Raw genomic sequence first — 13,660 nt, forward strand, 5'->3', positions numbered from 1 at the left:
CGATTAGTTGAAAGGTAATTGGACAGCACTCCCCCGGATGCCCTTGGGATCCTTGCTTTAATTCAGGCATTGGTCCAGGGACGAACAGAGTGCTGGTAGACCCAGTAAAGGATACGGGTCACTTTAACAGTTGTCAGAGTGACGGAAGGGGAGAGAAAAAGAACTATCAAAAATATTTATACATACAGATAGCCATTTCTAGAGAAGCCATTTTGCAGAGTTATCATAGCTCTACCCATATGACATAACACAAAGCTTATCTGCCTGGTATAGATGAAAACAAGTGGTTTATATGCACACACTTATTTCAGATTTGAAATGCAACACAAATGAAATGACTGTGTACTTGCAACATAAAACAAATATTTTATGTTAATTTAAAATGTTTTATTAAAAACAATCTTAAAAAGGACTACAATACCAGCCTACACAACATATCTGAATATTCTTTTTTTACCATCATATTTAAATGTCCTTTTTCACAGAAAAGTATATTTTGCATCCAATTAAAGTGTATTGCACACAGACTGAAACTGTTCTTGTAAACAGGAGATGCTTCATTCTGGACTAAGAAAGAAACCAAACAGTACCTGCTCCTTCATAAAGCATGGAACTCTCACTGAAATATTCATACAGTTGAAATAAAAAAAAAAAAAAAACGGTTTGGTGAACCTCTTTTTGTTAAGTCCACTATGTGACAAATAGGCTTTGCAGACAGATGCTGACAACTGGGCAGTGAAAGAGCTTTACAGAAAACCCAGCCATTTCTATTACCGGTTAAGAAAGTTTCCTCCGTTACAACTGGACTTGGAAAGCACTCTCCATTCTGAGATGGTCAAGACAATCCTTGCACATTTCAAAAATGTTATTACAGTCGCATCATCCTAAGCAAAGGAAATCCCTGCAAGACGGCTTAGCATCATAATGTCAGGTCAGTGCTCCTCTGTTCCAAAGAATGTCTTTTTCCCAAGGAAGAACTAGAATAAAGAAAAAAGAATAGATCATTTTCTAAAAATGATAGCAGCACTGATATGTCAAATCTCAAATACTTCACTGCTTCTACACACAACGCACCACTGACACTAAAAGGTGCAATAGTTCATTTTTACACAGTATGGCCCCACAATGGCTGAATAGTTACTGCAAAGCAGATAAATGGTAATCCATGGCAGATTGCGCATTTATTGGGGAAAATTCAATACAGTATGAAGCGTGGGGCATGTCTAGTTTGAATGTATACAGTGCGATTTATGTCATATCGTACTTTAATTTGATCCAAGACTGCCAATTCATTTTTTGGCCTTTATAGGTAATCAACATTATTTCTGTTGTATGTGCTTATCTAAGGTCCTGTTATGATTTTCAGTTCTTAGCTACATGGAACAATAACATAGCTTTATTTACACTCTACTGTAAAGTTCATATTATTACTGCTTAACACTCCCTAAGTCCATTGTTTTGATAAACTACTTCGGAGTGACTCAGTTCATAGTGAAAATGGAATTTATTTAAACAGGGTCCCTTTCTCTAACTGCTGTTGAGTGCCTGGAGTTTATATATATATATATATATATATATATATATATATATATATATATATATATATATATATATATATATACACACACACACACACACACACACACACATATATATATATATATATATATATATATATATATATATATACACAAACCAAACACAACATAGATCCACAGTTACAATTTAAAATTAAAGTTATTTGGATCATTGCAATACATTTTTCTTTTCCATGACACCATCATCATAGCAACAACATCCTTTTTAAAACATTGGTAAGGACAAATTTTCAAACTCCATATCAAATATAAACCATATTTTTCATCCACACTATTTATTACTTTATTTTCATATTAAAGTACTTATGTTGCAAGATGGATATCTATTTCCCAAATCCCCTTTTACCTACTTTCTGATTACCTCACATTTGCATTCACTATGTCAAGCATGTCTTTCCTCCCTTTTCCACCTTTGTCATTGCAGTTTGTCATAGTCCATTTCCACAGTGCATCTAAACCTTACTGCCCAAAGCCTCCACTCAGTAGAACAGATAACTGTGCTCATTAAACTGTTGTAAGATAACAAGCTTGTGTACCCCACCTCATCCTCCCTGTACCACTCCTTCCATCTTACGCCACTCTGTATCCCTTTTCCTTCTCATTGCTAATGTATCTCTGAGTTTTACATCAACTTTCTTCACCGTTTACAGCTCTGGTCTGCAGTCAGCTACATGCTTGGCACTTACACCATGTAGCCTATCAATGTTCATTTTCAGTTTCAAATTCGTAGTATTCTATCATCCTTTATAATACCCCCCCATGTCTGTAGACATCTAACTTTCTGGAATCTGACTCTGGTCACTTATTCCACATTACAAGGAGAAAAGCTTCCCAGACAGACTCTTATTTAGGCAGCCATTAAAGTTGCATGTGCCCTCGCTAGCATGCTGGCAGTGACGGTATTTGTATGGTTTAACACCCCACCATGGGAACCTAAAATGCCTTCCTCCATAACAGTACGTGACAGCACATGCTATCCTAGCTATCCTACACTCACTAATGATGGCTACCACAATGCAGTGCCACTGTGAGCCGAAAGCCCGCACCCTCAGTAAGTGTACTGCAATGCCAGCCCTTCTCTGATGGAGAGTAGCTGCATGCATCCAGCGCCCGCTCCTCTCAGGATGGGCTTCTTTAAACATTCATTAAATAAAATTATTTTAAATGCGAAAACAGTCACACATTAGCAAAAAAGTCAGATAGGCAAACATAAGATAAAACATTACGTATGCTAAGTGCAAATGAAGGCATTTGCAATGAACTAAACAGTTGCACATAATCTGCATCAATTTCTTTTAGATTTACCTGGTGACAGTTGTTTCATTCATATGATTAACAGTTTTGCTTAGATACACAGACAATAAATATGCCTCTGCCCCACAGCATTCAGTTTCAAATTTTAGCATACATTTTTGCCCCTTTAAGCACAAACACGTGATATAAAGAACCATCATACCAGTGAAGGACTCAAGAGCAAAGATTTCCAAGGTATGCTTTACAGTCAAACTTTTGCTTATGTAAAGGCAAAGCAAACTTTTAAACAGTGTGTGTGTATCTCTACTGAAAAAGACTGGCAGACCCAAATGTTAATGTTCATAACACTGACAACACAAACATCAAAGCAATAACTTTGGTGCAAGCAAAATCAAAACAAGACAAAAAAATGTGTTTTTTGCAGTGGGGCAAGCTCCCATGCCCCCGCTATGTAGGGGGATGGGTGTGTCCCCACACCCCTTGCAAATCATATATACCAACAACAGATTGCAAAATACTGGGGGAAAGAGCATATTTCCCAATCCTGAGACTTATGCGATCTCGTACACCTGTCAGTCATCTGCTTAGTCAGCTAAACAGGTGTCAAACAAAACGATGTTCAACTAAATTAATGGCTCCCTTACCCATCTATCTGTACAGACAGACTCCGAATGGAGAGAGAAGTCTGCAAGTAAAGGACAGTATTATTGTTGAAACTGAATTCATCCTGAAGTCTTGGTGAGTACCTTCACGAGGTGGACCCTGTTTTTCACGAAATCTCCAACAGAGACACTGATATATAGACTGTATTTATATCTCATGGGCAAAACCAGGATAAAAATTGAAAAAGCGAGCTGGGTGCACAAGACCTAGGATAAAAAAAAATGTCCAGTCCTGGTACCAGGACTGGAAAAGATGACTGCAGAATCCTCAAAATACGGAAACAATCCTACAATGCAGCCACAGGAAACCAGTATAAATGTTCACTTGAAGCTAGACAGCAAGGGAAGGAACAGGAAACTCTGATGCAGTCAGTGTTGATGAGTGATACGTCAGTAGAGCAACGGACAGCACAGGATGAAATTGAAGAGAATGTGCCACAGGAAGCTGCTACAGAACTTTCTATAGAATGCCCTCAAGAAATGGAAAACAAAAAATGTGCCCTCAGTTTAGAAGAAAATGAGCTAAGAGAAGAGTTACTTGATTTGCTAGACATATTGCAATCAGTGAAAGAAATAGACTGCAGAAGATCAATAAAACCCAAGTCAGAAGTTTAATAAAACGAACACAGTAATTAGGACTGTCCATAGAGATACCTGTGATATAACAGAAGTAAATAGGATACATTACTGTGCAGCTAAATTAATAACTGATAATGTTCTACCACAAGATCACAGGGTAGTGACGGAAAGGAGGGGAGATATCAAATACCATTATGGAAGTATTGAACAGAGAAAACTATAAAGCAATTAAGACAAGAAGTGTCACTGTTAGAAGAGGGAACAGAACAAAAATACTAAGAAAGGTACATGTGATTAGAACAGACCAGGATCTATCATGCACTATTGCAAATAAATTAAAAATCTCCCTACAGGCAGAAAAACTTAGAAGATACGCATATAAACATAAAGGAAAAGTACAAAATAAGCAATTTATTGATGACCCAAAAAAGTTTTACAGAGAACTGGGAAACAAGGTAAAAGGAATTGAAAGACTGCCAAAAAAAGAAATAGATACATTTTGGAGACGTATCGATGAAGATCCTGTGGAACATAAAGATGCTAAATGGATAGAAGAAGTAAAAGAAAGAATAAGAAGTTTAAAGGTATGAGATATGAAATGGGATGAAGTAACAGCTAGAGAGACTAAAACAAAGTTAAGAAAATCCTCTAATTGGAAAACACCATGCCCAGATGCAGTACCTAACTTTTGGTTAAAAGTATTAACATCTTTGCACAAAGATTTAGCCATGAGTAAGAACTATTTATATTTGCACACTGAACAGACACCAACCTGGCTAACAACATGAAAAACAATGTTCCTACTCGAGTGAACCTGCAAGTTACCCTAAAAATTATAGACCAATAACTTGCCTTCCGAAGACGTATAAACCATACACAGAATTGATGCTGACAGAGTTTAGTCATTTAGAAAATTACGACATTAGAACAAAAAGGCAATAAATGAAAGTCAACTGGAACAAAGGATCATTTGTTGTTAAATAAAGTCATAGTGGAGAACTGTAAAAAAGGGGAAGAATCTAAGTATGGCATGGATTGACTACAAAAAGCATTTGATACTATCTCACATACATGGATAAAAGAGTGCTTAAAATGTATAAGCTACATCCTGTACTGATCGATTACATTACAGTGACCATGAAACAGTGGCAAACCACTTTGCAATTAAGCCATGATAAAAGACAAATTATTATTCCAGGGATAAAAATTCAAAGGGGGATATTCCAGGGTGACTCTCTGTCACTACTGCTATTCTGCCTTGCCCTTAACCCATTAAGCTGTCTACTTAACAGCTATGCCATGGCTATAATTTGGCTCCTAGAAAACAACAAAGTGTAAAGACTTCTCATCTTCTCCTTGCCGATGAGTTAAAACTGTATAGGTCATCAGATGAGGAACTGAAAGCACAACTGCAAGTTGTCAAAACTTTTTCAGATGATATAAGAATGTCATTTGGTTTTGATAAATGTGCAAAAGCAACCTTTAAAGCAGGAAAACTGCAACACCAGGAAAACATCAATTTAGGACAAGAATGTGATATATATATGAACTTGAGCAAGACGGAGTATATAAATATTTGGGAATTGATGAAGGAGCAACAACAAAACATGAACAAATGCGAATAAAAGTAAGGAATAATTCAGAAGACCTAAATCAATCCTGAAAACAACATTGACATCTAGGAACAAAATCCAAGGTATAAACCAATTTGCTCTTCCTGTCCTAACTTACAGTTTTGGAGTGAAGGACTGGCCCCAAATGTGCTGGATAGATTAGATAGGAAAATAAGAAGGATGCTTCGTGCTCATCAAATGATTTTTAAAAATCAGTGCATAGCAAGATTATATATTCCCCATTCTGAAGGAGGGAGGTGCCTCCTTGAAATTGATTATATGTATAGATCTACAATTGTGGGGCTCCACACATATCTGCTGGCCTCACAAGACAAAACGTAGTGAAAGTCTTGAAACATGAGAATAAATCTAAAATAACTTCTCTGCTTAATCTAGCAGAAGTATATCGGCATCAAGCAGGAACGGAAATCAAACCAGAAGTAGATAAAAATCAGGCAGCAACTGAATGTGCCAAAAAGCAAAAGAAAGAATATAAGGTGAAGGACCAGATGAGAAGGCAAGAAATGTGGAAAATGCATAAATATAGTTGCAAGTATAGAAAACATCTTGAAGAACCTCCTGTTGATCAGGAACGAACGCAGGAATGGTTAAGGAGAGGTGAATTCAAACCAAGAGATGAAAGGTTAATATTGGTGGCCCAAGATAGTGGGCTGAGTACACGTTGGTTTACAGTCTATTGAACATGTGATAAACAGACAAATGTAGGTTTTGTACAAACAAATTGGAAACAGTCGCACACTTGTTGCCGGTTGAGACATACTAATGGCAGGACTGTATACTGAAAGACATAATGTGGCAAGATTGTTGCACTGGGGATTGTTATAACATTATGGCATTGAAGTGGCTGGAAAACACTGTAAACATAGCTACAAAGCATCATAGAAAATGATTAAGTTTACATTACATGGGATCATCCATTACCAACAGTTCAAAAGATAGATGCTAGAAAACCGGATATAGTGGTCCATGAAAAGAAGACAAAAGTAGCATTGATTATTGGAACTGCCACACCCAGTGACTACAGTGTCTTGCATACAGAGAGACACAAAGTCATAAAATATCAAGATTTGCAGGCAGAAACGAGAGCAATTTGGAAGAAAGATACCCAGACAGTCCCAATAGTAGTAGGAGCAATGGGTCTTATAAATAAAATACTGTACAATCGTAGTTTGATATGTTACCAATACATGTAACGCTGTTTGAATTCCAGAAGGAATCATTACTGGGCACACTGTGGGTGCTGGGAAGAGCACTTCTGGCAGACATCAAAGACTGAAATACTAATTTCATGAACTTTAATTGTATTTTGACTTAGGAATGGGGTCCATTCCCGTCATGGTATTAGAAACCCAAACAATTTGGAGAAATTAAAAAAAAAAAAAAAAAAAAAAAAGACATACACGTGTGTGTAAATATATATATATATATATATATATATATATATATATATATATATGTGTGTGTGTGTGTGTACATATATATTTATATTTATGGGTCTACTTCCAAGGATCGAAATTTCACAACATCGATTCCTTGATCAGTGAAGACCAGATGATCGATGTTGTAAAATATCGAAAAAAAAAAAAAAAAAATCTAACAGGTGAAAACGCCATATTTCATGTTTTTGCAGGGGAGCAAGCCCCCCCCTTCACCCCCTGCTACTTAAATATACTAACTCTGAGATCACACTACAGTGAAGAAAACAGTAAATTTCCCTTTCCACACTGTACGGCGATCTCCATTCACAATGTTCAATGTTTCACAACATCGATTATTTGGTCTTCAATGATCAGAGGTTCGATGTTGTGCAATTTCGATCCTTTGATGTAGATATATATATATATATATATATATATATATATATATGGCTTCTCTACATCTCAAGTGAAAGTAGGATGAAGTTCTATTGTCTCTGGTTGAGCAGCTCACAGACACTGCACACTCCAACTGCAGTTTCCCAAAGGAAATCACTAAATCACTGCTGGTGTGATTTCTGACTGTACTCCAGCAGTAATTCACGTTTTCTCAGATTTCCCTTGAGTGTTGCATACTTTATGGTGTGCAGATCTCTGTTAAAAAAAAAGGAATTCTAGTAGCCCTTTAGGGCCATCTGGAACTACAGTTTTCATATTTTTATCCAAAAATGTGTTAGAGCATACATTTTCTTACATGGATGTATATAGAGCAAATGTAAACTACACGGCCCAAATCTTCATTTAACCTGTTGGGGGGGGGGGGGCATATTTACTTCATTACCCCTGATATTATTCTTTTGTACCAAACAATCTCTATAAACAACTCAGGCTGCTTGCTGTTTCAACATCATTCAACTGCAGCACCCTTTTCAGTTCTCTCCACATTGTGGCAGTTCTGCTCCTACTCATAACCAACTTCACCTTCATAATATTCTGAATCCACCAAACATGTCCATCTGTCTCACCAGCAACAAAGAGTTAACATGCCTTATTCATAGATTCCTACAAAAACAGCATCAAATTGACTGAATTAATGTAAGCTTTTAGCAGCTGTAACTTGTGCATAAATACAGCAGCTCAGGGAGGTCACTAGCTTCAAGAAGCATCACATATTCTTTTCTGGAGTTATTAAAGTTTAGCAAGAAGGGGTGGATCTGAGTTTGTGGCACAAAAGGATGGGACTCTCAATGTACTCTAGGTGACCTGGATTCATTTAGTAAGCCTGGTAGCTAAGGAGTTAGCAGGGAAATGGGAAAGGAAGCACTAGTTTACAGGATCATCTAGTTGGGGGGGGGGGCAAACAGGATGATAACCCCCAGTGGTGAAGCTGCTGGTAGGGTTACCACCTATCCCCCTCTACTCAAAGACAGAACCTACTCGGGCAGCTGTGTCATGTAAAAACATGAAAAGTGGCAAATGTCCTGAGATTTTAGGAAATAAATAGCTTTTAACTTTCATTTCACTGTTGCACGAAACAGTTATTAAGTAAAATCCCCTTAATATGACATGAAACTGTGTAAACAGAAAAAAAAAACTACAAAAATGCCCTATCTCATACTCCTGGTGTATATATATATATATATATATATATATATATATATATATATATATATATATATAACCTTACATCATTGCACGCTGGGTGTGGGGCGTCCCTATGGCAGCAAATATGCCTCAACCTGTTCTCTGATTACAGGGCAAATGTTAGATTAGGTCTGGAAGTCAGGTGACTCTTGGCATCCATGACTGAAGAGAGACAGCAGCAGCAGCTGATCGCTGCATAGACACTATAAATATTTAAAAAAATTAAAAAAAAAATAGTTTGTGACAGTGTTTGGAGGCCACAGCCCCCCTGGAAAAAATATCTTGTTGTTCTTTCACAGGAAACACTGCTGAGTAGTTTCATTTTTATTGAAATAGGAATTCAACAAACTAGTATTAATCCAACCTTTTCTAGCTAAGAGAAAGAAAGAAAGAAAACTAGGAAGCAGGTAATGGTGATCAGGGATACAGTAAATATCAAAAAAATAAAACTTCCAAGTTCAAACCTTACTCCCAAAAAAGTAAGTAGATTGCTTTTGTAGTGATGTTCACAAAGAAAGAAGAATCTTGTCAATTATTTACTGTTAATTCAAGTACTCACTTAACTACATCATTACTTACAGTGTGCTGCAACAACAAATCAGATTCTGTCTGCTCCCCAGAAGGTATACATCTGCATATTCCTAAGTGGGTGAAGATGGACTTTCATCTCTTGACCATTAATTGAGGCAGAGTTGTCCATTGTCATTCCTGTTGTTCATGCTAACTGTTGAGTTTTTAGCATGTGCCTTGAGAGTGTTAAAAGTATACGAGCCGATCAAAACCTCGCACAGCAGACCCTCTTCTGTTCAAGGCGGAACATCAAGCAGTTCCGCATTGAACAGAGCTCCGTTTTTTGATTGGCTCGTATACCGGTATATGAGCCAATCAAAAAAAAAAAAAAAAAAAAAAAACAAAGCGGAGGAAAGACTCCGAAATAGGGATGTCTGGACAAATCGCAGAATTTTCAAAAAATGCCCAGACAGGAGCCCAAAAAAAAAAGAGGACGAATCCAGGGAAACCCGGACGTATGGTAACCTTATGTAAAGACATCAAGAAATTTTGTATTAGTAACTAATCAGTTCTTAACTTTGTTAATGTATCTCTGATGAGGTTTTATTGTCAGGACAATGCATAGGTGTAAACAGAATTAGTTTTTATTTTTTGGCATTCAGAAGTAGTTCACAGTTAGTAAGCCAGGTTTCTGCCAAGAAAGAATCCTGAGTTATTGTTTAGAGCACAGCAAAGTTAGGGACTGAGTACATTAAGGTGGAGGCATCAGCAAAGTGAAGTACTGAAACCGGTTTGGTAACTGCGGGGAGATTATTGATAATATATTGAATAGGAGAGAGCCAAGTACAGAGCCTTAAGGGACACCTACAGACACTGGTAGGAATGGGAGTATGAACCATTTCATTTCGCAGATTCAGATCTTTTTCGAAGGTAGCTTGGAAACAGTGCATTGGTTGACTTTGGAACTCGGGCTGACTACGGGTCACCTGCCAGCAGGATAACCCAAGTGTAATGACTGAAACACGATGAACATCAGTGCATTAGTGGCAGTACAGAGTCCACATTGTGCGAGTTTTTGTAAAAGTATCTGATATGAAATTGTATCAAGTAATTTGGATAAGTCTGGAAGAAGTGTTGAGACCAGGTTATTCTTGTGTCTGCAGTAGCTGCCATTAAGAAATGATCGTATGCTGAATCTGTGCTACGGTGAGTGCTTAATATATGCTCTGTTTGGGATAGGAGGTTACTGTCGAGGAGGTATTAGACAAGCTGGTCATACACATTTTTTGAAAATTTTAGATAGAGGATGTAGTATAGTAATGGGTTGGTAGTTGGCCAAGTCTAGAGAATATCCACCTTTACAGACAGGTATGATATATGATGGTTGCCGAGTTTTTGCTACATAGGCTTCCTGCAAAAATCTGTTTATTAGGATAGAGATGGGGTCTGCTAAAGCATCAGCAGCAATTTTATGTAGTCACTTGGAAGACTGTCAATAGCTAGAGTAGTTAGTTTTAGTTTGAGAAGATATTTTTCATAGTACAGGTTGGTATGGTTTTAATGGAGAATCAGTAGATGGGCTTAGGTTGAGGGGAAGTGGTTGTGGGGGATTATTGACATTATATCCGATTAAAGATACCGCAGCTTGAATAAAATGTATTTTAAAGTTTTTTTTTTCAAACACCTTTACTGAATTATCACTCTTGACACTGTGACATAGGCAAATTTACATTCATAAAAGTAATCAAACTATATTAACATAAACATTATGCTTCACATATATTAATATATATATATATATAACTTAAGCAATATTACATAAATTATTCAGTTCCTGCTTTTTTTTTTTAAACAAGAAACGTCTCCATTAAGCCATCACTTACTACTTAGGCAATCATCCATTTATATAAATGACAAACCACACCAACACAATCCTAGTCTCAAGCATTTTACATCACATACCATACTGACCTCATTCCTCCCTTGTATGTATTGTTCCCACAATTCCCATGTTTCCTATGTAGTTTGCTCCTACCTTTTCTAAACATATCAGTTCCAGTTGTTCTACCTCTGTTACTATAGTCATTACTTCCAGTATAGTTGGTTTATATTTTTTTTCTCCAAATAGCTTTATTAAATTTTCACATATGACAAAGGCAATCTTACATTTACATAAATGAAAAACATACAAAATACCATTTTAGTTGCAAATAGTTTACATCACAAACACCACTGAAACAACTGTAGTTGCAAACATTATACATCACTTATAAACCATCCAGTCAGTGTCAGTTAAGCATTATATGGCTCATTCAAATCTTGCCTCTTAAACCTTGATCCTGCTCTGCATATATTGTTCCCACAATTTTCCATTTTTCCTATGTAGTTTGCTCCTTCCCTTTTCTGTTACAACGGTCACTACTTCTAGTAGAGTTGGTCTGGACATTGATTTCCATTTTCTGGTAATTGCTTTTTTGGCAGCCACCATAATTAGACTCAGTAAGGCTTTACTATGTCTAGGCAATTCCGATTCTGTAACATAACTCAAAAAAAATCATCTCCTCAGTCAGTCCAAGCTGCTCACCCAGCATCTCTGACAGAGTGGTCCGCAGGGAATCCCTAAAGTCTGCTAGCTCATTACACTGCCAAAAATATGTTCTCAGCTACCTCTTTCTTGCCTGTCACACCCCCAACATCTACTATCCACCTGAGGAAAAATTCTTTGGAGTCTTACTTGAGGTATAAAAATACCTTTGTAAACACATCCAGGCAAAGATCCTAAATCTTCCAGAATTTTGTTGCAAATTTGGGAAATATACATATATCCCCCCATTGTCTTTTGTGAATTGCTTATCCAGTCTCTCTTCCATATCCTTTCTAATCTCCTGTGATTGATTCTTATAATTATCGTGCAATATTTTAGATGCTTTACTAATTATTCATTTAACGGCAGTGTCTGTTCTAGATTCTATTAAAAACTCTACAAGTGCTGGTCTTTCATTTAGGAGCCTCCCATTTCTTTCTCTTTGCTTATACTCTGACATCAATCCTTGATAGGGAAGGCAATATTTAACCTGCAGTCCAAATAAATTCTTGGCCTCTTCCCATTCTATTACCTTTCCCTTTCTAATTATTTGCTCCCAATACCTTTCTTGGTTCCTTTGCCAGTTTTCTCCAATAAATTCCAGCCCCCTCTTGCCTATTATCTGTATCCCTGACCACAGTCACACTTATCGGCAAAATCCCTTGTCTCCATTCTTGTGCTGGTTTGGTTCTTAGAATACTCCCTGCTATTTTATGAATATAATACTCTGTATGCTTTTGGCTGTTTTCCTTAAGTCTGCATCCAAAAGCACAATCTCTGTATTTCTTGAGCTTTCTCCCTGTGTCCGGATCATTCCTTTCCACTCTGAATTATAGTTTTCTGCTTGTGCTATGTATAAGAGCCTTAATTGTGTTGCTCTAAAATACCCCCTCAAATTCGGTAATCCTAGTCCGTCTTGTTCCACTGGAAGAATCAGCTTATCCCGCTTGACCCTTGCTGTCTTCCCTTCCCAGATAAAATCCTTCAGCTCTTTAATTGCTATCCACAACTTCTCCCCCAGTTGATAAAAGTATGCCTGACCTGTGTATAAGAGTAAAGGGACTAAAAACATTTTAATGGCTTGGATTTTAGTATCCATATCCATATAACAAAGCTTCCAGTTTTTCAATTTTTGTATTATCTTCTGTTAATTCACTTCCCACATATCCTTAGCTGCCACAGCAGAGTAATTTCTAATCCACACTCCTAAATACTTCATTTTATTATGTCCCCATAAATATGAACATTTTTGGACCAATTTGTGTGTCTGTACATAATTGCCTTTGTTTTAGCTTCATTAATTTTGTATCCCGAGAAGATCTGAAACTGTCTTAAAATGTTCCACAACACTGTAATGTCCTTTCTGGTTTGTCTTGTATAAAATAATATCATCTGCAAATATAGCCAGCTTTTTACTGACTACCATACCAATTATATCCTTGAATTTCTGAGTCCCTTGTTTTCTTTACCAATGGTTCTAAACATAATGCAAACAACAAAGGGGAAAGCGGACAACCCTACTTGGTTGTCTACTCAAGTAGAAATTACTGGAGAAGACCCCACCCATTATAATTCACGCCTCCAGTCCCTCATATATTCTTCTAATCAACCTTATAGTTGTTTCAGGGAAAGCAAATGCTTCCATTGCCATGCTCATGAAGTCCCAGTCTACTCTGTCAAATGCTTTCTCTGCTTCAAGACCCACCAATAAAAGTGGTACTTTCTTTCTTACATTCTGCTTCCCTCTGGATCACCAATGTTCTATTAATATTGTCAAATG

At 37.0% G+C, this 13,660-nt stretch overlaps 1 protein-coding gene across 1 annotated transcript in view; it reads right to left on the reverse strand.

Annotated features, from left to right (window-relative positions):
• Positions 1-365: 365 nt before the first annotated feature.
• The window catches only part of DDX11 (DEAD/H-box helicase 11), a 1,280,855-nt gene continuing 1,267,560 nt past the window's right edge, over positions 366-13,660 (reverse strand). Inside the window, exon 27 of the mRNA XM_044087617.1 lies at positions 366-977. Coding sequence (XP_043943552.1) covers positions 933-977 — 45 coding nt within the window. The 3' untranslated portion in view covers positions 366-932. The remainder of the gene's footprint in view (positions 978-13,660) is intronic.

Source organism: Protopterus annectens, chromosome 11.part0 (assembly GCF_019279795.1).
Source record: "Protopterus annectens isolate FY-2018-M chromosome 11.part0, PAN1.0, whole genome shotgun sequence".
Taxonomy (NCBI): Eukaryota; Metazoa; Chordata; order Ceratodontiformes; family Protopteridae; genus Protopterus; species Protopterus annectens.